Source organism: Magnolia sinica, chromosome 3 (genome assembly GCF_029962835.1).
Source record: "Magnolia sinica isolate HGM2019 chromosome 3, MsV1, whole genome shotgun sequence".
NCBI classification, from domain to species: Eukaryota; Viridiplantae; Streptophyta; class Magnoliopsida; order Magnoliales; family Magnoliaceae; genus Magnolia; species Magnolia sinica.
This window is the reverse complement of record NC_080575.1, coordinates 117229073-117254249: the sequence shown is the minus strand read 5'-3', so window position 1 is coordinate 117254249 and position 25177 is coordinate 117229073. Positions and strand designations below refer to the sequence as shown.

Sequence of the window (25177 nt, the reverse complement as noted above, 5' to 3'; positions counted from 1 at the left end):
AGTTTTGTATCTGAGCGGTGATAACACTATGAACGGTTTGGATGGAATATAAACATCATGGTCCGTCCCAGGAATGTTTCAACGGCGGACGTTTCTGTTCCCACTATTTCGTTTGGTGTGGCTGACATGAGTGCTGAATCTGCTTAATTCTTATATGGTTACCCTATTATAATCATGTAAAACTGATGGACGGAGTGGATATTTCACGGGAATCTCTGTTGGCCCCACACAGCTACCGACGACAGGACTTCCTATGCTCGGGTCATAGGCAATCCTCTCACACGTGTGTACACTAGACTCATGCATAGATGGGTCCCACTGTGAGGATGACCTGGCGCCAATCAAACCAATCACATCATGTGGGCCCCACGCGTACAGTAATTCAGATGGTCGTCCGTCCGTCCTACGGCCAGCCTAATTGGTGCACCCGCCGAATTTTTGCTCCCGGTGTTCTCCATTGCGAGGCCGACCTTACTCACAGCTCGGATGTCCTACACGCATGCCACGGAGGCACGTGTGGTTGGGTGGACGTTGACTTGGCAATAGGTAGTTGATAGCATTAGCACGGTCAAGATAAAATAGTACCTGTCAGGGAGCTGATCCGATCCTCTGGTCATGCGTGTGATGATCTGGACGCTTCATCATGTGGGCTCCCCCTTCGATTGGTCACACCAAAATATTTATTTTATTGGACCTTTTCTATTTCTAAACATCTATCGGTTAAAGTGTTAGGATTGTCCAAACATTGTGATTTTTGGACCATGGTCCATTCGCTATTAAACCTATCAAATGAAAGGTTTCAGTCTAGTAAATGTATGCCGCGTATGCTGCAATGAAATATAGTCACAGTACCTTTCTTGTCTCCAGAGAAACTGGATTGGATCCCCAGTTCACAAAAGCTGTTTAGGATTGGATGGCTGTGATGAATTGAATACAATGGTTAAACAGCACTCGCCAGCCAGGGATTCTAGTCGTGATTTTGTATCGTTATCCATGACTTGTATCATGCCTTTTTTAAAAAAAAAATCTGTACGGTGAAATGAGTGGGACGTACCTTCTCCATGGAGTGGATGAGACACACACATAAAATGGTGGGCCCCACATAGCTTGGGCTTTGTACAAGCTACGTGCAACGGGGTGTCATCGAGTCCGAAAAGTAACCGCTCCGAATAAAACAAGACCGAAGAAAGGGGCCCTTCCAAACAGATGTGGGCCCCAACGCCAAATACGCATGGGAAAAACCACTTTGAGCCTGAGTCTAACGATATCACACTTCATTCCAATCTCTCACCATTTCTCTCTCTTTCTTTCTCTATCTCTCTCTCACATCCATTGAAGAAACCTGCTCCAACTTCTAGCATTAGGATTTCCATAGTAATGATGCTTGGTTTTTGCATGGGTCAACGAGTCGCGCTCCTCCTCTGCCTATTGGCAATGGCCCACGTGGCTGAATCGTCTGCATGGGACTCTGAGGCCCAGTTAGGCCCTACACACACGACGAGCATGGCCGGCGATGGCCATGGCACGCAAAGGAAGGCATGCAATGACCTAGTCGGCGATTGCATCGACGAGGAGGAAGAGAGAGCGATGGAGTCTGATATAAGCCGACGAAGCCTAGCCGGGACCGCCAAGCGGTATATAAGCTACAGTGCACTGAAGAAGAACCAGGTCCCGTGCAACCGCCGCGGCAGCTCCTACTACAATTGCCGGAGGAGCGGACGGGTCAACCCTTATAGGCGTGCCTGCACCGTCATCACTAGGTGCAAGAGGGACCTCCGATGAGAGAATTGAAAAATGGAGACAGGTAAAAGAAAAGGAGACAGATAACAGAACCATGATGTCGTTGTGGCACTAACATGAACGATGTCCGTCCATTCATCTGTCCGTCCATTTAAGCCGAAATCCTATCCGTTCTTTTCTAGATCTCCATTTGGATGCTTTACTTGTTTCATATTACTGCATTTTTATTTTTACTTTGATGTGGGTGCAATAAGGAGGCCTCAGCGCATCTCCTTCTCTTGTGTTTTATGTTATGGAACAAAATAAAAGGTACAGCCAAATGAGTCTTTTTTTTCGTATGTATTTCAATAGGTTTGGTTTCTGCGGATTTTCATTGTGGGGCCTACCTGCAATGTAACAGATTACAGTTTCTCAGCTTCTTTTTTTAGTGATCTTGTTGATTTTTATGTTGGTCCATTACAGTGAATGGTGGAAAATGGTTTTAAAAAAAAGAAGCTCAATTAATGATGGATATATTGTCTTGGTTTCATAGTTATATATTTGCCTTTCTCATGTTTTTGTGTTTGTTCTATGTATTGTCTATCTTATATCTATTCTGATCAAACGGTCATCACGTTTGAGGCGCACCACATGAGGACCACCCTACCGTATTTGTGACATCAGCTTATACCGTAACTCAGATGTGGTTGACACACATTATTTCTGGGAGAATGATCCAACATGAGTCCTTAATACCAGTTTTTGAACCTAAAATGCCGTAATCCAATCTGATCAGGTGGTGATTGGCTGTGGCCATGTGTTAGGGCCCACTCCTACTAACGGATGGATAAGATTGGAGGATTGACATTTCAATCCAAACCTGATTTCACTCGTTTTTTCCATTCGCAAACCAAAAAGATTATGATAATAGTTCACCACTTTTAATTTGTGGTGCCTCTCGGACGCCACGTGTCAAACACGCGAATCAATCGAGACTGAGAATAACATAGCCTGAAATCACACTGATCTAAAAATTCCAGCCATCCGATTGGTGACTATCAGATGATTGGAAAGCAGTCTGAATTCAGTCGTCCAAATGATGGCTAGGATCAGTTGATCAATTTGCACTGCACGCCATGCCATATCCACCATGGGACTAATGATTTGGATGGTCCAGATTCCCGGCATCTGTATGGTGGCTGAAACATCACGATGGTCCTTTTTGTAGTAACTGCTCGTTTGATCTCAATGAATTGTGTGGTCCAGATGCGCTCGGAGAGTGAATGACATCCTGTTACATCAATTTATATACATGGGTACAGTTATCCAGACCACTGATCTGATGGATCCCACCATGGAATCTCAGCTGTCCTAAAAGCCTTCCAGATCAGACGATCCTTAACCCTGTGATCTGTGTTTTACAAGCAAACAACTCAACAATAGATGGTTAAGATGATCCTGACCCTTGAGCTGGTTCAGCCTACGGGAGGCTACCAAACTGAGAAAAACATGTCCTTTGATGCAACCGTTCAAAAGGCGGTCCCCACCTGCATGGACCAGTGGCCAGAAAATGCACTGACCAGTGTAAATAACCCAGTAATCCACTTAATCAGAAAGCTAGAATCGTCTCTTTCGTGTAACTGTTGGCCCACAGCTAATGCTGCGACGTTGTTGTGGTTGGTCCATCACAGTGGGACGTAACAGATGAATGGTCGGGATTACCCAGCTGTGGGCCTCACTTCTCAGGATTGATAACCTGTTACACTGCATATAGATCGAGGTTGAGTTTATCACATAATTGCTCTCTCGTGCATGTGTTGTTCACCATGATTGGGAAGCTCTTTGGGAACCACCATGTTGTCTATCATAAATCCACTCCGTCCATCGGGTGCGCTTCCTGATGCTAGGCCCTGGGGCCAAGAATCATTCAGATCCATAAGTCAGGTGGGCCACACCACGGGTTTGGGTGTGGGGCCACATGGCCCAAGCCTTTCTTCAAATCTTCAATTTTTTTCATCATGTGCGAGTCACAAGGATGAAGCTAATATACAAAAACCAGCCAAATCCAAAACTCAGGCAGCCCACAACACATGAAATTAGATGTTTTAGGGGCGCCTTTACTTTGTTCCGATTGGCGCAGGATATCTTAAGTGTTTTATCAGGCTGATCTTTTGTATTTACAGTGAACATTAGGTTTATCACCTGATGGACAGAATGGATTCAACATACAAAAGATGGTGGGCCCCAAAGAGCTAGGGCATCTTACGCATCAATGGTGGCAACCCATCCATTCATACATGTGGGTCAATCCAGAGCAATCATCGGCACCATGGCTGATGGAGCATAGTCTCCAACTAAAACCAATTGGACGAAATTCACCATAGCATGGTTGTAAAGAAAATGGCCACCTTCCAAATTAAAGGACGAAATCATATCGGTTAAGATCCTCCCATCAGTGTCATGTTTGATCCACCCTCCAAAAATTGCGCTGGAGATTTGAGTGGTCTGTATTGACCTACATATATGCCACATGTAGGGTGCATGGGGTTGTCACTGCCTGATTAACAGCAGTGAATGGTGATGGATCACCCACTGATGTACACACACATCACCACATCTATGACTAGTGATTTAAGACCTGATTTTTTCTTCCACAATAGAAGTGATTAATACTCTCAATTCAAAGGCTTCAACGAATCACTAGCTCAGAAGGGCTATCTCTTAATTCCAAAGAAAATTCCTTCTCCATCAGTAGAGAGATCATGAATTTTTGCATTTAGACAACAAATAGAGCTTCAGTAGCTCCTGATAGAATGTTATTGAGAAGGAAACTAGCTCACAAAAAAGAAACATAACCATAGCAAAAGGAACATTTAAGGAAAGAAGGGAAAAATAACCATCGCACATATCAAAAGATATACAACAGTACATTCGGATACCTGCAACCCTCCATTACTTCGTTAAAATAACCACCATCTGCGTTGCCTTTGCTTTTTCTGCCATAGATAGAGTAATGCAAGAGAATTATACAGAATTTGAATTCAAAAAGGTTTATATAAAAAAAAATTAAAAAATAATAATAATAATAATAAACAGATATTGATCAAGAATTTCAGTGACTGCAGCAACATGACAGTTTCAAAATCAGGACTACGGAAAAGCATTCGATCTTCTACAAACCCATCATGCCCGTGTAGGGCAGCAGAAGATTTGCAATGTGGGCTTGTTTGGAAGTAAATGATGTTTTTGCTCATTTTCTCTAGTGTTGAGCTCAATTACAATTTCAAGAATGTTAGATGGACTTTCTCCATTCCAGACAATTGGGAATTGATGAGTCCAAACAAAAGCCTATATAGAAACCAACACAAGTCAGTGCTGCTTATTTCCACCAGCCTTTCACATCCTTCATACATCATGTTTAAGAGATCTATGACTTTAACCCAGTGCAAGAGGGAACTTGCTAAAAACTCCAAGTTTTTATTCAAATTTTAATCACCCCAAAGCCATATGGATTTCAATCACCCCAAAGCCACATGGCATCTACACACGTGCATAACACTAAAGAAAGCAAAACCTACAAGCTGCACCCAAGTGATGGGCCTTACAGCCTGTCAGGCGAGCCTCACGTGTGCTACATGTGTTTCAGCAATGAGAAAAGCTCGAGAACATCACAGAAAAATGGTGGCCTCCAGAGAATGAACTCATGGAGTAGCAACAAGGCCCAGGTGCTAGTAAATAGGACAAAGGTCCATGGATCTTCCTCCCACTTTTAACCAATTCAGAATGAAGTGAAAAACAATGATAAAATACAAACCAAGGAGCATGGAATAGAAAGGAAAGGGATATACCTTTTGATCTTGTTCTTGGGGCTGTATGATAATGGGCTGGGGAAGAACACCATTGTCTATGCTCTTGATGTATGGTTGCACTTTCTCTTCCAACAGCTCATTCAACTGAATTTGAGGTATGTCACACGGTATCAAATACAATGAAGAACAGAGCTCTATGACTCTTACTGATAAGAAGTCCAGAGATAGAAAATTGCCAACCAGCAAGCACAAATGCACCCATTCACACGCATGCCACCCAGACAACCCACCGAAATGCATTTCAGCGTGTGCACACATAAAGACATGGAAAACATTGCATATTTCAAACTGAAAAACAACACATCATGAGTTATAAGTCACACCATCTGGTCATTTTAAGAGATGCGCACTAGCATCTGAAGGACTTTCATCTGTTCTTAAATAACCAAGTCCATGCATTTCCAATATAATATGTTCTTTTTTCTTTTCTTTTTTTGGAAGGATAACTGGAATTCACTGATTCAGCGTTTCATCAAATGGGCACTTGTAAAATATGAATTTCAAGAAAGTTCTAGGGGAAACCTCCTGGGAAATTGGAGGAATCTGTGATCGAGAGGGGAGCATGGAAACTTCAGGGTCCATCCTGCTTCCAGGCTTGTGTATCTTCTTCTTCTTCTTTTTTTTTTTTTTTCCAGGATTGTATTTTGCTCTGTAGGGGTGGGTTTGTGTTTTTGAGTGATGAAAGGGTCACTTTTGAGCCAGGCCTGCTCTCTACCACTTTGTATTTCTTTCTGTTGGTTTGAATATAATCGCTATTTCTCAAAAAAAGAAGAAGAAGAAGAAGAAGAAGAAGAAGGGAACCAGCTAGAAACAAAACAAACATCTAAAACAAGGGGGGGACGACAAGCAGACAGCGAGTGGCCCTCTCCTCACTCCCTTTTTCACGAGTGAATCAGCAATCCCATTTGCCACCTTCAATACGATGGATGTGATTTATTGAAACGAAGAGCTATTATTCTAATCTCAGAAACAACATAAGAATATTTCCAAAGCCCCAACTCCAAAGAGGGGATCCACTTCATAATATTACTTGAGGCAACCTCAATCACTAAGGCCCCAGCAAAAGAGTGAAAATTCTCAAGCCCTAGCAAAAAGCAAGATCCGCCTCTTCAATGGATCTGACTGCACACAGGCCAGAAAATGGAGCAACACAATGACTCCCTTGTCATCTCTCACAAGTCCAATTCCAGACAAATACAGATTCCCATTTGAATAACCATCAAAAGTAAGCTTACAATAAAATGGCCAAGGGGGGAGGAGGACCAAAAGCCACCTTGGGCTTGGGCAATCTATACTCAACTCCAATTGTCTCATGCTAAGGATGAACAAACTCATCCGAGAAGTGTCTTTGAATTCTAGCCTCACAAATATCCAATTAAGAACAGGGAAAGACTTTCTGCTTTTGACTGCCTCCCCCAGAAGCACATTGATAGCCAAAAATCCTCTATTTCCTTTCTGCAAGTCCTACATAATAGCACAAGCATTCTCCAAATCATAGCACCCCTAGAATCAAATGGCCCATCTGTAGAACCGTTGATGGCTCTCCCAAGGAGCCATATTGAACACACAAAGCCAACACACCCAAAAAAAAACAACAAAACCCAATAATAATAATAAAAATAATAAAATCCACATTTCCAATTTAATCTGCCGTGCCATTATTTCCAACTGATATTGCAATTCCCCAACCTTCTATGTTAGAGAGGTATGGGGCATAGTATCCGTACATGCATAAACCCTTCAAGTTACAAACCACTGCTCCTGGACTATTGCAAGTTTGGCACTGCAGTTGCAGCCAGCTGCATGTGTAACAAAATTTGATCCAGCTCAAGATGCCCAACATTAAATAGGTTAAATGCTGTTACTTGCATAAACCCTTCATGTTATCAACCAATGCTCCTGGCCTATTGCAAGTTGGGCACTGAAGTTGCAACCATGTGTGACAAAATTAGATCCAGCCCAACATGCACCCCATTAAACGGGGTAGATGCTATGAGATGCGTAAACCCTTCAAGTTATAAACCAATGCTCCTGGCCTCTTGCAAGTTTGGCACTGCAGTTGCAGCCAGCTGCAAGTGCAACAAAATTCAATCCAGCCCAACATGCACACCATTAAATGGCATAGATGCTATTTAACAAGTCTTGCCTTTATTTAGTAGGGAAGCCACCTTCTGTGGTACGCACGCATGGAAAGTTCCTTTTGCATTGCACGCGTACAGGCAGGCATGGGAATAAAGATTTTATTTCCAACATAGAGTTTGTGGAATCTGCTTGTGTTAAAAAGAAATTTTCTCAAGTACTGCTTAAATCATTTAAAAAATGCCTGATAATGCATACCTTATCTTGGCGCCATTTGTTTTCCCACTGTGTATCCAAGATTTTATCTGCCATTTCTCTCTGGGCATTGAGAAGAACTGTCATCTCATACAATTTCTTTGGATCTTTGAGCTCCTCGGAGTTCCACGACGACGCGCTCAGTGGAAGGTTCAATTCCTGACAAACTTCTATCAGAAGTTGACTAAAAAATAATACCACAATACATAAAATGCAATTACATGTTTGTGTGCATGTGAACTTGGAAACATCTGCCTGGGAACTTGCATTGCCATTGGTCGGTTCAACCTCTCATTTACATTTAGGATAAAATAAAAATGCACAAGTCGATTATTTTAGTAATGAGAAGCCATGGCCATCTGTTTTTATCACTTTAAAAAACATGAATTGGAGGGTTTTTGGAGGAAAGGTGTTCCCATATAACTTTTGAAGTCCTCACTCCTAACATAAAAAAGCTTGTCTAGATATGCTTTGACCGGTGCCTATCTTCATAGTTCATTCTGGATAAACTTGTGTTACAAAGACTCAGGAAAGAATATGATTTAAGAAGCAAATGCAAGAGAATTCTATTAGTCACCTCCAAAGCTATGGTACTTGCATTTTATGGGTTTCTGGAAGGACTTCTATCCATTGGGAAGAAAATGAGCTGCGATGTTACTGGTTCTTGATCAAGTTTGTTTGTTCTTTTAGTATGGTTTCTGCTTGAGATCCAATATGGAGTACCACATTTCCAAGCTCATAGTTTGCAGATCAAAATGGTAAATGATGCTGGAATGGGGTATACAGTATTCTACTTCCACCAATATCTGGTATATCCCATTGGAACAGATGTAAGGTATTCTACTTCCACCAACACGTGGTATGCTAGGGTCGGAAAACATATGGAGGTTGGTGATTTAGGAAACATTGACACTTTCCACCACAATGTAATTTAAACTTGTAAGAAAAATGTGATAAAAGAATGTAGATCATATTAATGATTCATTGAGAATTATTTACTTATTTATTTATTTATTTTTACCTATGGTAGCTACGGATTCCAAGCCATGCTTTATGGTACAGAATGTGGGCGATCAGCCAGTCAAGGAACAACATGTCCGTGGGATGAGTGCAACTCAAATGAAGATGTTGAGATGGATGAGTGCCAAGACAAGGATAGATATAGAAATGAATACATTAGAGGAAACATAGAAGTAACACCAACAGGCACAAGATGAAGGAAGGTAGACTAAGATGGTTTGACCATTTACAACGGAGACCAAGAACTGCACTGGTTAGGAGTGAGTTGATTGAAGGCTCTAAAAGGGCAAGGTGAAGGCCTAAAAAGAAGCGAGTAGAGGTAGCAACAAAAGATTTGATGACCTATGGTTTAACTGAGGATATGGTCCTTGACAGAGTGGAATGGCAGAACAAGATTCGCATAGCCAATCCCCAATTAATTGGTATAAGGCCTAGATGATGATGGTGGTGGTATTTATTTATTCTTGCCTGTGTTATTTCATTGTTTGTCTTCTAACCACGTGTATTAGTGATACTGGTGCATAATAACCTTCAAAACTGGAATAAACTAATAAGAACATAGAATGGAAGATCAATTTCTTACACCCCAATTCTGTGGTCGTGGTGGGACATCTAGCTTCAGGACTTCTGCTTCTAATGCCTTCTTGGCCTTGTAGTATGGGATGTTTTTCACGATAACTGGATCTTCCCGTGCACGGACTGGATCTATAGAGATGAGAGCCTGTAAGAGACATGTACTCAGTCAGAGTTTCCATAATGTCAAAGCACTCTAAGCCCCAGACCTTCTAAAAAACATAGATCTCCAACAGGATACAAACTCTAGGCTTGAAAACAAGATCATTCAATCCCCAAGAATATAGAAATTAAATTTAGAAAACTGGTAAGTATGCTATCACCACCAAAGCAAAATAATAATAATAATCTACTGAAATAATACTTGAGTAATCTGACATCATGCATGCCTAAAACCAGATACAGAAACTCGACCACAAACAGATGATTGTTATTGTGATACTATCTCTTACGAAAAAATAAGTACAGATAGTGCATATCAATATGAACTAATCAATCGCCACACATGATTGACACTCACTTCCTGTAAGTGCTCCCAACCAGGTCTCCGTTTGGCTACCACATCTCGAAGTTGATCGTAACGCATAGATTCCTGAAATGGAAAGAGCACCATATCATAACATGAATGCTTCATAACAAAGTCATTCCCATAATAAAAACGCATACAATATTTAAAAACAGCTGAATGAATAAACTGAACAGGATATCAAACAATTAAGGGCTATAAAAATTTTGATGTACTCGGAAAGGAAACTAGCGAATCATATAACATCCAGCTATGGGATTCACACAGTTCCATATGACATGTAAACTCAGATGCATGCACAAGGTAAACTTAGATGCATGCACAAGGTAGTAAACATTTCCTCTAATCGATGATAAGGTGCTAAACACTGGAAATCTAACATGCTAACATGTTTTTATGTCTATATGAAAATAGAGACAGATTGCTGACCCCAATTAGTTGGGATGAGGCTTGGATGATGATGATGAAAATATTGAAGAATACATTATCATACAGGTCTTTAAATCATAAAAGCATAACAAATAAAAATTTGTATTCAGAGAAATGGGAACATATGACGAAAAAAAAAAAAAAGAAGAAGAAGAAGAAAGAAGAAAAAAAGAAAAGAAATGGAAACACATCAAATGTAAATAAAAAAAAAGTAATAAAGAAGAAAATGGGACACTATTCCCTTTTTTTTAACTATAACATCAGAAGTATGTCAATGCCATGCATGTTCAAGCTGGACACCAAAATTTTACAAGAAGTGTCCTTTTTTCATTTATTTAAATTTTTTATTATTATTATTATTTTGGGGGTGGGGGGTTTCAGAATAAGAAGTATCCTTGTTATGTAAAGTTTAATTCAATTACTCTATTTTTTCCTAGGGGGTTCTCTCCTCATCCTTCCTGCAACTCTTAACATTTTATGAAAATAGGACATCACTTTCAGCTTTGGAGGTGAAAGTCGCTTGATCCCTATATGGAGTATCCGATGACCAAAAAAGTCTAATCATACACCTGACGCCTCCACAGTAATGTAACCTTCATGAGAAAAGGAAACAAACAATTAAAGTGGTCCAGTTAGCTATTCCCCAGAAATATCAAAGGTAATACAGAATAAGATGAAAATCATTAAAAATAACAGAAGCACACGCATTTAATAGAGAATAAATCCTGATGCCAAATGTCACTGAATAAGATGCATGCCAGGAACAGTGTGAAAGAGGAGAAAATATGATCCACTGCACTAACCTTGTATGCCCACCAAATTTTCTGCTTCACATCATCATCGTAGTCGAACCCTCCCAGAATCTGGGGCATTGTAATTAACCAAAAGGCAGCAATGTTCGGGTCTCTCATGCTTTGAACAATATTCTGAAAGAACAATAGGGGACAAGATGAAAACAGTTAGACAAAGAAAGGACAGTTATTATCCAGCTCGAACGCACTGCTAACTTGTTTCCTGTATTGATGTATAGTTCATCTTGTTAAAGGATTAGAGAATCGATCTAAAACATGCACAAGCTTTTTGCTACAAAATGTTTTATCAGGCATACTTCTTGCTTTTAGTGAGAAAGTATAAGAGAAAGCTCCAATTCTACATGAATCATGCCTGATAAAACATCCTCATTAACCTCCAACTAAATTCTCTAAGGTTGTCAAGGGCGAACCCAACAAACTTCTAGCACACTAAAGCACAAGTGATCCTACCATGCATTCTTTTTGCGGCCTATCTTTCACTTCCTACCTTGCTTCTGAAGGCCTTATTATTACATTCCTCCCATAACAATCACCACCTACTGGGAGAGACGGCCTCCAAAGAATTTCCATTGGCACTTTGCAACTGATTTCTGTGCCTTGAGCAACTTAGCCATGGAGGAAGGCAACAACCACTTTGCCTCAAACAAATTAAGGATAGACCACCATACCCTTTGAGAGAGTGGAAAGTGGATACAAAGATTAACAGACTCCTCTGCTCGTAAACACAATAAACATATATTGCCATTATTTTTTATCGAGAAGGTGATCCACAGTTAGAATTTTATTGATGCCCGCCCACCAACAAAACATAGTCAAATAGTATGCAGTTTGAACTTTAGACTTGCAATTACCAATGAGCTTCATATAAAAGGTGATGCAGGACATGGAAAATTAAATATGATATGCAAGATTGCAGGCTTAGATCACACCAATTCAGAAACAATCACACAAATTCCACATCCCACATGAAAATCCAAACATTCAATTAAAGGGGAATCTATGCGGGTCCAAGCCGACACAGGCTAGGACTGGACCAATAAAATTATAAACCAAACAATGTCAAAAGGAAATAAAATCAACTACTCATGCATAAAAATCAGTCCCTAATCCAAGGGATTCCCTAATTTCAATTCAAGGAACCCTAAGGTGATAAAAAGGGGCAAATCAATTAGGGATCATGTAATATAGGGTTAGGATTCATGAAAAAATGACTATGAGAGGATAAAAGAGGATAAAAATCTGAACCAAAAGATGATCCTGCGTGTGGACAACAACAATGGCCCAAACGGACGTGCGTGTGATCCCGGCCGCACATGTGTGGGGCCCACTATTCAGAAAAAGGCCACTTGGCCCTGGTCAGCCAGGGATGGACTCCAAAACCTCCAAATTTCAGCTCGATCCGATGTACGGTTTGTGTGTGGTGCTCCACCGAAGTTTCAGCTCGCCTGCGGGCCGAAGTCTGGAAACCTGCTTCAATGAAGAAATCTGATGCAACAAAAGGACAAATTCAAAGTACGGATGGTGGGGGAAGATGGAAAAAAAAGATGATGGAAGATGGGGGTGAATTGGGATCGATGTGGCTTCGCACCACGGTAGTTAGCCCTTTGAAAAGGGAGGGCTTCGCACCCACTTTTGAATTCTTCCACAACTCACGAAGAGAGCAGAAAAATAAAGCAGGAATTTTTTATTAACTTCAATGAATGAAAAGAACTACAAGGGGTGCCTATTTATAGGGAGAACCCTATACCCAAAAACTCGCACCATGTGCGACACCTATTACTTGGCGATGAAGTAAACTAAAATAAAAACCAAACAAGGAAATCTAAAGCGTTCACGATGTTCTAAATAATAACAATAAGCAAAACATAAAATATAAAACCAATCCGACGAGTGGGCCACGATCATGAGATCCCATGGTGGGTTTTTCTTGACTATCGGGCCACTTTTCTGAACCAAAACTTGACTTTTAGCTAAGAAGCCCTCCCTGGACATTGTCATCGAGCCAGATCGATGGTGGGGTCCTCCTTCTACGTACGTACGTGCGTAGGGGGGTAGCGTGAGTGCGCGTGATGTCCCCATCAAAAGGACTGAACAGAGAATATTCCCATTGACTCTGACATTCGTATTCTTCTATTGATTCCAGAAGGCAGGATAAATGGTCCTTCCAGGAGGGATGGGAGCTGAGAGAAAGAAAAGATATTCTCATCTCTGAGATTTCTTCTAAAAGGTGGTTTCCAACTTGGTCTCTCAAAAAGGTGAAGCAACAATCAACTGTAAGCTCCCTCAAAGGAGCCAACCTGCGGAGGTTACTAAAGTGGAACAGCAGAGGCCAATCAACACACCAGCTGTCCTCCCAGAGCTGAACGACAGCAGTGTTGCCTTTCCATGCATGATTCCTTTTACATAACAATGGAGGCTACTAAAGTGGAACAGGAGGGACTATCTTTTCCTGCAATAATCACCAATGTCATTTACCTAGCAGCGCCACATTCATTGGCATCAATCTTCTGATGCTCACCCCTCCTTCAGTTTGCAAACATCTGACAAGTTTCAACTCCACCAAATGACACACCCACTTGTCTTTCATGCCCCTCCACAAAAATTACCTTTGGAGCCTCTCCAACCTATCCACTGGACTTGCCAGCATCGAAACAACGGCATGAGGTAAATAGGCATGTTGAAGGAGGGCAACTTTACAAGAGTAATCTAACACCAACAGATACATTTCCAAGTGGAAAGCCTTCTCTCTACCAATCCCCCAACCAGATCCCAAAGGCTCTTGGGAGGTTTTCCAATACAAAGTAAAAGAAGTCACAGAAAGAGCCAGTTCTACAACCCAAATACAGAAAAAAAAAAAGAAAAAAAAAGTGAGATTTCACCTTTGGCTAACCTAACTCCAAACAATTCCATCTTATAGACCAAGTGACCTATTGACTGGAGACCACTTCAAAGCAATGCACAATCGTTTACAAGAGCACCTGCTCACAGGAAACATCAAAGAGTAGCAGCGTGTTGATGATGAGAAACCTGAAAGTTCAATCCATAAAACCCTAGATAATTCCCTCTGCAATGCCTCTATTAATCATTCTACTTAGCGCCTCAACCACTATAACAAAGATATAGGGGAAATAGGATCCCCTTCTCTCAATCCCCTCGAGCTACAAAAGAAACCTTTTGAAGCCCTGTTGGTAAGGACAGAAATGAAGGCTAAAGAAATGCACTCTTTCATGCTTCCACTCCATCTACTACCAAACCCAAGCCTCCTCATCATGTAATCAAGGAAACCCCAATCCCCCAACCACAAAGTCATAGGCTCTTAAAATCAAACATACAAACAATCCCTCGTTTTCTTTTCTTATACAGACAATCAATACATTCATGTGCCACCAAATGTCCCATAAGGCTGAGGGGAGGATTTTGGTCATAACAAAAGCCCCTTGAGAGAAGATCACCTCAAAATAGTAACCCCCCACAGGGCTGATAGGAGAGACATCTTTGAGCTCCAATGTCCTTTCCTTTTTCTCAATCAATGGAAGTTGTTCCCAAATCCCTGCCGTACACCCCCTTTCATGGAATTCTGACAACGGGTTCATGAAGTTCACTTAAGGGGCATATACAGAATGTGTGATCATATCTCATAGTTATAATGTTAACAAGGTTACAAAAATCATATCAGGTAGGATCGTTTTTTCCTGCCAAATGAGGCCAGCAAGGAAAACTTTTCAAAAACGGAATTGGTTAGAAATTGAATGATCAAATTGGTTGACTCAGCCAATCAACCAATTTGACAATATTCTAACCTACTTGCCATGTGTCACTTGTTTAATAACCTTTTTTTTCTTTTGAGAGCCATTTTTTCTTCAGTGACTAGAAGTTCTAGTTCAACAAAATTCAAATTGTGAATATGTGACCACTTGCTACATGATTGGCTCTAGAGTGGCACAACATCATTTGCAATAAAGTTGTTGCTTATAAAAAAGATTGCCACAACACTTCTTTTGCTAGAAAGAATGCATTTATATCAATTCCCAGATTAAGTGAGATCCCCCAATGGTAGGAAAGGAATATAGAGAAGCAAGCTACATATATTAAATCATGAAGGCAAATATTAATAACAATACAACTCATGCTGATAGAAAAACAAGGGAAAGAGAACATCTTGATACTCACCTCATAAGGGTAGTCCATTTTCTGCAAGACATTGTAAGCTTTCCAAGGAGGCTCCATGATCTGAGGAACCAAAAAAAAAACAGCCTCATGATAGCTGTACAGTAAAAAATAATAATTCCAGATAGGAAGGATAATATTATCTTTGAATATAGTGGGAAAATATACTTCAAAGCCAAGCTCGAGAATGACATGCAATGATAATAAACGATTGATGTGAAGGTGTAGAAATAATTTAAAATTTTAAAACACGTGAATGAAGCATAAATTTCCAGACTAGAAATCCATCATAAGGAAACCACATGCAGCTGATCCATAGACGTCCATGCAAAACCTTCTCTAAAGGTGTACATATGTTGAAGAATACTTCTTATATTCTCTTCTATCTCATCATCTGATTGTTTATATTATCTTATATCTCATCATCTAATTGTTTAGTGGGTGTTACATGACATCTTTTGTCTTTCCTTGAAGCACAAAGTTTCTACACAGGATCCTGGACCAAGGTAGTCGTTTGAATCTATTTATTTTGTTAAATAACATGAGTAAATATGCTTCCAAGAAATTCTGGCAGATGGAAAATAAGCAAAGGTACCTTCCATCAACCTTATACTGAAGTAAAGAAACATCAAGGTAAAAGATGAAAACACCCAAGTAAATTTGCAACGAGACTCACATCATCTGCAGAGATCCTAACTTGCAATTGATGTTTACATTCGGGACAATGCATCACACCCTGCAACAACAAAAAGTACTTCTTAAGGAGGAGAGAAGAAAACAACAAATGGTATTATTGGAGTGTGTATACATTATGTTGGAAAGCAGCTAGTTCTAGAAGAAACAAAGACATAATGTTTTGACAACACAGTAGATAAAACCAAGGAATCCATGTGACAGATGTGAGCAGGAAGCATTGACTAATTAGGCATAACCATCCAACATGCCATCAAAAATTTGATTCAGCAGGAGCCAGAAGCTGTGTAGGACATTAACATTAGAAGCGAAGTTGTCTTCACAAAGAAATCTCATCTTCCCTTTGGTGGTCAGATTACACTTATAAAGGGCATTTTGACCAATCTTCTCACCTATTGTGCCTCCGTTTACAATCCAGGCTAAAGTTGCAAAGAGGATTTAAAAAATCAGCAGAACTACCTTAGGGAAGGGTGGAAACTGTAATCATCTGCTGAAAGTGGGAGGAGGTGCAAAAACTGAATGTCAATGAGGGAATTGGTATTGATCGATTTAAAGAAAGAAACCAGGCCATATTATCGAGATGTTGGTGGCGGTGGCGCATTGGCAATGAACAGGATGCATTGTGGAAGCAAGTACAGAGAAGAAATGAGAGGCCAGCCATCATGTGTCATTAAGGGAGATATTGGCTCACTGATTTGGAAGAACATTTTGGCTTTCGGGAAGACCAATGGAAGTCTAGGTAATATCTTCGTGGATGGAATTAGATACCAAGTCAGCAAGGACAATAGGATCAGATTTTGGGAGGGATTATGGGTGGAAGATGCCCCTTTGGCTAAGAGATTTCGAAAGCTCAATCAGATCTCTGATAAGAGATTTCCAAAGCTCTATCGGATCTCCCATAGAAATATTTCGATTAATAAGTGTTTTGAAATTTTGGGAGGTCAGGTTGTTTGGAATGTTCTGCTCAGGAATCTGCTGGATGATGAAATTCAAACTCTTTCAGAATTATTGGTTTGATAACTCTTCTTTCCCCTAAATGAGTTAGATGAAAGGTTGTGGTTCACTCTTCTCTAGGTAATCTCTCCTAAGAATTTCTTTAAGGCTCTCATCAAGAACCAGTCTTCTAGTTCCCCTGCATGGAAGAATGGGGGAATACTTGGCCCCTTCTTGAGTGGAAGCTTTATGATGGACAGTGATTGCCACCAAAATCCTAACTATTTGATCATTTGATAAAAACGGAACCAGGCTCTGCCTAATATTTGTCCATGCACTGAGAAGATGAAGGGTCAGCTGATCACTCATTTTCGCATTGCAAATTTGCAGCAGAAATCTGACATACTTCCTTTGCATGTTCCAAGTTGTGTTCCCAAACTCAATCAGCACGCTAATGATGTGTAGGTCTTCAGCCTTTTCCTCAAAGATTGAAGATTCTCTGGAGCATGATACTAGATGCTATTATGTGAGGCATCTAGCTTGAGAGAAAGAGAAGACTTTTCTAAAGCGTTTCTGATGCAAGACATGGAAATAAAACATGATATGCAAAAATTCAGGCTTAAGATCATACTGAATTAGAAACACTCACAAAAACTCCAATCCCACATAAAGTCAAGCATTCAACATAGGGGATCTATAAGAGTCCAAGCCTACATATGCTAGGACTAAATCAATTAAAAATTATAGACTAAACAATGATCAAAGTGTAATAGATTTATCCACACATGCATAGGAATATTCCTCAATCCAAGGGATTCACGGATTTCAATTCGGTAAATCTTAAGGTTAAAAGAAAAAAACATAGAAATAGGGATTTAGGACAATCTAGGGTTAGGGCTAGGGAAATTAGGTGAGGGAGGAGTGAAGGAGAGGAAAGGAAGAACCTGGAACCGATTCTACATGTGTGGACAGCGAACCTGCCTGATGCACTGCGCTAATGGTATACCGCACGTGTGTGGGGCCCACGAGTCAAAAAAAGGTCAGCTTAGGCCTGGTCGGCCAGGGGTGGACCACAAAACCCCCAAGTTTCGCGACGATCCGACGATTGGTCTATGCGCGGTGCTCCTGCGAAGTTTCAGCCTCCCTGCAGGCTTGATTCTGTGAGTCTGTTGAAGAAGATGGATCGGCTGCCAAAAGAGGGTGGGTTTGAAGCGTGAAGGCTATATGAGATGATGATTATGAAAGATAGGGGTTGGGGTGATGGGAGATGGATGTGGCTTCGCACCATGGTAGCTAGCCCTTCTAAGAAGGAAGGGTTTCGCACCCAATTAAGATTTCACAACTCAAAGAATTTAGAGAAGCAAAACGCAGGATTTTTTTATTCAATCATCAGTGAGAAAAACAACCTACCAGGGGTGCTTATTTATAACAAAACCCTTTACCCCAAAACTCGCACCATGTGCACAATCTATTACTTAGAAATGAAGTAACAAAAAATAACAACTAATCAAAGCAATCTAAACCATCCATGATATTCCTAATAACAATAATAAGCAAAACCAAAAGTATTAGATCATCTCGAATAGTGGGCCATGACCATAAGATCCCATGGTGGGATTCACATCACGATCGGGTCCACTCCAAGGAACCAAAACACGGTCCCTTAGCTAGGGGGTCCCCCTTGGACGTCGTCATCGATCCAGATCGATGGTGGGGCCCTCCTCCTTGCGTACGTGCATAGGAGGGCGTGCGTGTGCCCGTGATGTCCCCATCAGTTGAGTGGAAGCCACCTCCAACCAATTGGTGGAAATTGAACAATGGTGGGTGCTCACTGGAGAATCTTGTGCCGTCTGGGATAGGTGGTGTGGTGCAGGATGTGTTTCGCATGATCAGGCTTTCCTTCTATGTTCCAATTAGTATTGCTAATGCAAACCAAGACAGGTTGGAAGCAACTCTCTAGCATTAAGCTCATATGGAAATATTTCAATGGGTGCATCTTCCCATGGAAGCCAATTTGAGGAGTGCCATCTTATGGGCTTCTTCCACTTGTAGAGTCCCATGGAAAAGAAGTTCTCCCGTGAAATTATTGCCTTAGTTCAGCAGGACGAACTGTTTTTATGCTAGTTGATAGATCTGCACGTTTGCTTGCAAATTCTTCTTGCTAAAAGAGTGATGGACATGTCTTCTCTTGTAATTGGGAATTGCTATCCATCTCCTTAATGAATAGCTAGCCCTTGTTTTCTTCTTTTTCTTTTAATAAATTTTCATTATTCCATAAAAAAATTCTCAAAAATATGCAAAAATACTTCATAGATGATGGCTTAAAATACAACTCAGAATAAAAGGTAGGTTGAATAGACAAGTTTTAAGGGTTGACGGTAGGGTTTTTAACAGAATTAGACACATTTAAGCCAAGGAAAATTTAGAAAGAAGAAGAAGGAAATTTTCAGATTTCTCATGGTGTGAGCATTCAGACTGTTTTGGAATGGGCTTCCACTGTAAATGCAGCAAAGTCTGCTAGTCTCTCTTCTTCTTTTTAGCTATAGAGTCAGGTTGTATTCTTTTGCTGCCTTTCAATGGGCGTTTTAATAAAATTCAGCTCTCTCAAAGAAAAAAAAAAGTGCACATTCAGACTAGCAAAAGTGTTTGTAGAGAATTGATGAGTTTATCAATCAAGGCTGCAGCCAATAAAGAACACAAACCAAAAAGAAAACATAAAATTACAAATCTAGCCAATTGGCTGGAAACTGTGACAAGCTCTTGGAAGCAACCACCCATTCCATAACTAGAGATTTAGCCATTTTAAACACCTCTGCCAGCTCTCTCTTCTGATTCCTAAAGCATCAATCATTCCTTTCTTGCCATAAAGACCAATTTGGGCATCAAAAGTTAGAAAGGGTTTCTGGATAAACTTACAGATCCATTGCATGTCGGGCACTCTTTGGAGGGTAATGGTAAAGGAAGATCTATAGCAGAAGGAATGTGGACCAATTCAGCCCGGTTGTCAACAATGGCTTCTGCAACGCACTCAGCTGTTGGCTTCTCTCCACTGAAACAGGGTATTACAAATATACAAAAATGGGGAAGTAAAAACAGATGTCATTACCATTGCACTAGTATTTTACAGAAACTCAGAAAAGCAAATACAAGGAACTTGCTAGAAATAGAGCTACCTTTTCAGGGTGTAATTTTTCACTTGATAGTGCACCTTTCCTGTACCTTTGCACATCGTGCATCGCAACGCTTGCCACCCATTACAGGTATGACAATTCCTAAACTTCACAATACCAGTGTTAGATGAGGAAAATCTCTTGGACCACCTAAGTTTCACCAAATAAATCCATCTTTCATCAAAAAAGAAAAGAAAAGGAAAAGATGGTTTAACTTTTTATTTGTTTGAGAGCAAAAGATACAATAAGGCAATCATATATAATTTATGTTCTCATTTCTCCATAAGGGTGCATTTGGTTGCACCAAATATCATGAAATTTTGTGATATTCCCACCAAATTAGACTGATTAATCATGAAATATCATGGAATTTTATGACATTTGGAGCAAACAAACACACCCAAAAGCAAAGACAGCATCCTTGTATTGAAAGAAAGCCCATGGCCACCAGAGCATCCCTCTGGCAAACACTCAGAATTCAATCCACAGTAAAACTTGCTCTGGTGCACACATGCACAAATGCAAGAGTAGATGCTCATTTCATATTACACATGAATGTCCACAAGGCAAGGAGGAATTGAATAAATGGCCTTGATTGCCACACATGTTGCTAAGAAACAGCTTAAAGTAGTAGCGATAAGCACCTCTGACATAGAACTTTCTTCCCCAGCTCCAAGGCAATATCATAAGTGCCGAGAGTAGCAACAGCCTGTAATAGACCCATTAATATAAGGGCATAAACAATGCAAGTATCAACCAAAGAATACGGCTGTCGACAGGACGGGCCCAGCTCTTGAACTAGTTAGGCCATGAACTGTGGGGCCAGGCCACACCCATTGACAGCCGTACCAAACAATGCTAAAAAGAATCAAATACTCGACATAGAAGCATTTTCCTCACAATTGCTGCTATCAAATGCCATATATGTCGACATAGGAAATAGAGAGAGAGAGAGAGAGAGAGAGAGAGAGAGAGAGAGAGAGAGAGAGAGAGAGAGAGAGAGGAACTCTCAGTTCTGACATACGTACATCACATCATTTGAATCAAATGGTATGATAGAAAGAGAGTGCATAATGTGATCTTCAATTGGCTGTGTTTGGATGCAAAATCGGAATGAAATAATAAAAATCACTCCAGTTAAGAGAGCTAGAAATTGCTAATGATGTTTGACAGTATGCACAATGATGGAGTAGCACTCAAATTGCAGTTAATTTCATTCCAATTCCAACTTCAAAGTAACATGAATCCAATTCAGATCCTCTTCAATAAGAATTCCAAACAAGGTAACTACAATGAGCAATTATCCAACGCTCGACTGCACTGACAACAGAACATCTGCTGCAGCTAAGTTTTTCAGCTTGCACGAGTGGGGCCAGGAGCTTGATCATCCAAACCGTTGATATGATGGGCCTTGCCATGGATAGCCTATTCATCCATTGAATGTGCAAAATTGCTGTATTTTCTTCCGTAACCATCTTCCCCTCTGTAACGCATCTAGTACGGCCCACTGAATCAACGTTTTAGAAGGATCCCGCATTCTCAGGTCGAGCATTGCACAATAGCTAATGGTGTGTTTGGTTGCACCAAATTTCATGAAATTTGGTTGAAATTTGGTGCAACCAAACACACAGTAAACTGCAATTCGGTAATTTACACTTCACCAAACTAGTTATTGCGATTCAATTCGATATTGCATCCAAACGCAGAGCGTATGAGAAACATAACAGAAATTCGAATCCGGAAATGAGATGTGGAATTTCTATTTTTTTTTCTTAAGAAAGAAGGGGAGAAGAGAGCTTACAAAGATTGCAGAGAAAGAGAGATTGGAGACGAGCTCGGGAACACCGAAGCCGCGTGGAGCAGAACCGGCGATGTCGTGAGCGAGCGTGAAAGGAGAGAGTACGATACGGATAGGGAGATCGAGGATGTCGATTATCTGTTGTCCGTACCGCTGGACGAAGATCTTACGGTACACGTCCGCGTACTGTTTCGCCTGCCTCAGCAGCCGGTCGGTGCCTTTCCCCATTGTCGACTGCTCGAAGAGAGGAAGGAGGCCAAGGACAAATGAAAAAAGATAAGAAGGCGAACCGGGCTCGCTCTACGGAATGTTCTGGCAACGGGCGGGCCGGGCCTATTCAAGTAACTTATTTTTCGAGGCCCGGGCTGGCTCGGTTAAAGGTTTACTCGTGTGGAATATAAATATCACGATGTGCACGCTGCATTTAAACATTACAGTGGGTCCCACGCATACTTAAGTTAAGCGTTTAATCTCCACCGTTCCATGGGATGAACGGCCTCGTTTTTAGGATCCAGGCCAAACACTGGATGGCGTACCTGATGATCGGACCGGTGGATTTCATGCTCGCGCCACGGTGGGGCCCACAGAGCTCATGTGATCTTTCCATGTATGTGTGTCTTGGGAGCTCTGCCTGAGCTGCGGGCGTTTTCGTTCGGATAGTAATCTGTAAAAGTGGAGCCCGATTTGGGGTGATCGGGACCATTCGCGTGGTTGGGCCCAGCGACGATTAGTGATGCTGTGGGAAAACTCTCGTGTTGGGTAACCCTACGCATTGAGAATTTTTCTTTTATGTGAATGATGGTCAGATTCAAACTATGGTTTATGATCTATGTGAAGTAGGAGAAAGCCCACCAATTGGATGGTTTGGATTGTTTCACTGAGGTGATTAACGCTTCGTTGCGAATATGTGACAGAGCCGCTCTATACTAAGTTTTGGCCCAGATTTAATCCAATATTCTGTAACTTATGTTTAAGAAGTCCATAATGTAGGATGTAAGGTAGGCCGCAGTTGCATCATTAGCTCAATTAGACTAAAAGGAAGCTCAAATAAGTGCGGTAGTCCATCAAAATCAGGCCCAATCCGGGTAAGCTATGACATAACCTGTCCTAAGAAAGATTCACCATGGATACGTGAAAAAAATATTATTTGAAGTGTTGGTTGTAAAAGAGCCGTGTCTTTTAATCCGAATATTGCCATGAAACGTATAACTTATCAATCTTTGTGTAAAAAGTGTTTTCTAAATTAATTGACTTTTTTTTTTTAACACATGCACTGCCACACACCCACGCAAGCCGTAGTGGAATTTCACCACCTATGTGTTTTGAACCCATGACCTCATGTTGAAACTCCTTAGAGTCTACTACTCAGGTTTTAAATTAACCGACATGCTTTGCTAGTTGAATATGTTTGTTTCACGCTAAAGCACTTTTGTTTTTTTTGGTCAAAATTAATATTTTAAGAAAATTTTATTACTTTTGATCATTTTTAATTTTGTCATATCTCATAATCATTGTAATTTTAGGATTTTGTAGCTTTTAGAAGTTGCTCATAAATTGTAATAAATGCTGAGAATGCTCTAATAAGGTTCTATTATCATTTTTATTTTTGGCAAATTTAGTCGACTAATAAAATTTTGCTATTTAGGTCATTTCTAAATTAATTAAAGTTTTGGATCATCTGTATAAGTGATGTAATCAAATAATCTTAAATTGTTATGCAATAAAAAAATATCCGTATTTTTTCTCTTATATCTTTTTTATTCAAGAAAATAACATTATAAATTTAAGGTGTTGATTACTTGAGGAAGATGATGATCTTCTTATTGTCATGCCACGCCCTTTCCTGCGTCAATCCACAAGCCTTGAGTTTGTATAAGCAAGCTCATGTCTTAGTGAACTAGACCATTGGTCAAGTGTATTATAACATGGATGGGGGATTCCTCAAAACTCTTGTAGATTGGAAGATTTTAGTGACCCTACATTTGATCAGCTCTCCACTGGATGGCAACCTTTCTACATTTTTTATATTTTTTCTTCTCGAATATCTTTTTGTAGGCTGCTCTGTATCAAGATCATTTAATTAAGGATTTAGATCCATGGCATGGATCACAAAATAATGGGAACTTCTTTGGCAATCTTAGGCTAGAGGATACTATGGATCATGGATTTCCTCTAAAATGTGGCAGTCCAGTCACGCCAAATTGAATTTTTGAAGCTGGAGATGAAATGAAAATAACAAAAGGGGTTTATGCAAAAGTAAGTTTAATCGACTTAACTTTTAAGCACTTATTTTTCAGCATTAAAGATAAAATGAAATTAATAAAAGTATATCTAAATGCACAATGCAAAGTAGAATTAATTGAAAACGCCATTTGGACATCAAACACCCTATATATAGTGAGTCAAAACAAGTCATTTAGAATGTAAATGGGCTAAGCACTTGTTGGATTAGCTTTTCACCCACACTCAAGCCAATAATACAGAGGCCACTCAACTTGAGTAAAGCTATTCTTAGACTAAAAACCCCAGCCCCTTGAAACTTTCCTAAACCAAGCCCCTTCCTTCTTTATGCAATTTCCACATGTATTTTTACAAGCATTTTACAAAGGGGCAAGATGGCTCATTATTTGAGATCCAAGCTGCTCATCAAGCATGCCTTGCTATATAAATCTCCAATCTAAAAAATCATCTTAACTTATCCTAAGGTGAGTAATACCCATGCAAAATAAATGGACATTATTCTGCATTGAATATAGGGGGCTTACCAAGTAATTGAATTGACCCCATCTTTGGAAAACGACATCTACACGGTGCAACCCCTCTAATGACCATCTCCTATGCCACGAATGGAGGCCACATTTCCATGCAAGGGAGGGTAGTGCCAAAAAGGTGAGAGCCAATTCGGCAAGATATGATAAAATTTGATTGGTCCACATATTGTTGTTAGGGTTAGGTCATACAAGGCATGTTTGAAAGTAATTCGATACTCAATCGGCATCACATGGGGTTGAACCATTCAAATCTTATCATATCAGGCTTTGCACGAGCATCAATGTGTTTAATCTAAGTGGATCACATGGGTACCTGTTTGTGTGTGTGGGCGACAATCTTGTTCAATTTAATTTGATTTAATA

At 40.4% G+C, this 25177-nt stretch overlaps 2 protein-coding genes across 2 annotated transcripts; one reads left to right on the top strand and one right to left on the bottom strand.

Annotated features, from left to right (window-relative positions):
- The first annotated feature begins 1278 nt into the window (after positions 1-1278).
- Positions 1279-2195, top strand: LOC131238725 (protein RALF-like 22). The gene has a single exon (XM_058236334.1). It carries the CDS (start codon positions 1378-1380, stop codon positions 1780-1782), a length of 405 nt encoding a protein of 134 aa, XP_058092317.1. The 5' UTR covers positions 1279-1377; the 3' UTR covers positions 1783-2195.
- A 2212-nt stretch (positions 2196-4407) lies between these two features.
- On the bottom strand, positions 4408-22315 carry LOC131240914 (uncharacterized). The gene is made up of 12 exons (XM_058239445.1): positions 22047-22315; positions 20890-20954; positions 20249-20347; positions 19992-20124; positions 16126-16185; positions 15453-15512; positions 11274-11396; positions 10036-10107; positions 9526-9663; positions 7926-8081; positions 5568-5672; positions 4408-4715 (listed from the first exon to the last, which is right to left on the bottom strand). Exons 1-12 carry the CDS (start codon positions 22269-22271, stop codon positions 4680-4682), a joined length of 1272 nt encoding a protein of 423 aa, XP_058095428.1. The 5' UTR covers positions 22272-22315; the 3' UTR covers positions 4408-4679.
- Between the last annotated feature and the right edge of the window lie 2862 nt (positions 22316-25177).

Coding starts and splice junctions, on each gene's coding strand:
- LOC131238725 (XM_058236334.1), top strand. CDS start 1,378: ATGATGCTTGGTTTTTGCATGGGTCAACGAGTCGCGCTCCTCCTCTGC.
- LOC131240914 (XM_058239445.1), bottom strand. CDS start 22,271: ATGGGGAAAGGCACCGACCGGCTGCTGAGGCAGGCGAAACAGTACGCG. Junction 16,186..19,991: donor GCCCGACATGCAATGGATCT/GTAAGTTTATCC, acceptor TTGTTGTTGCAG/GGTGTGATGCATTGTCCCGA. Junction 4,716..5,567: donor CCCAAGAACAAGATCAAAAG/GTATATCCCTTT, acceptor TATCTATGGCAG/AAAAAGCAAAGGCAACGCAG.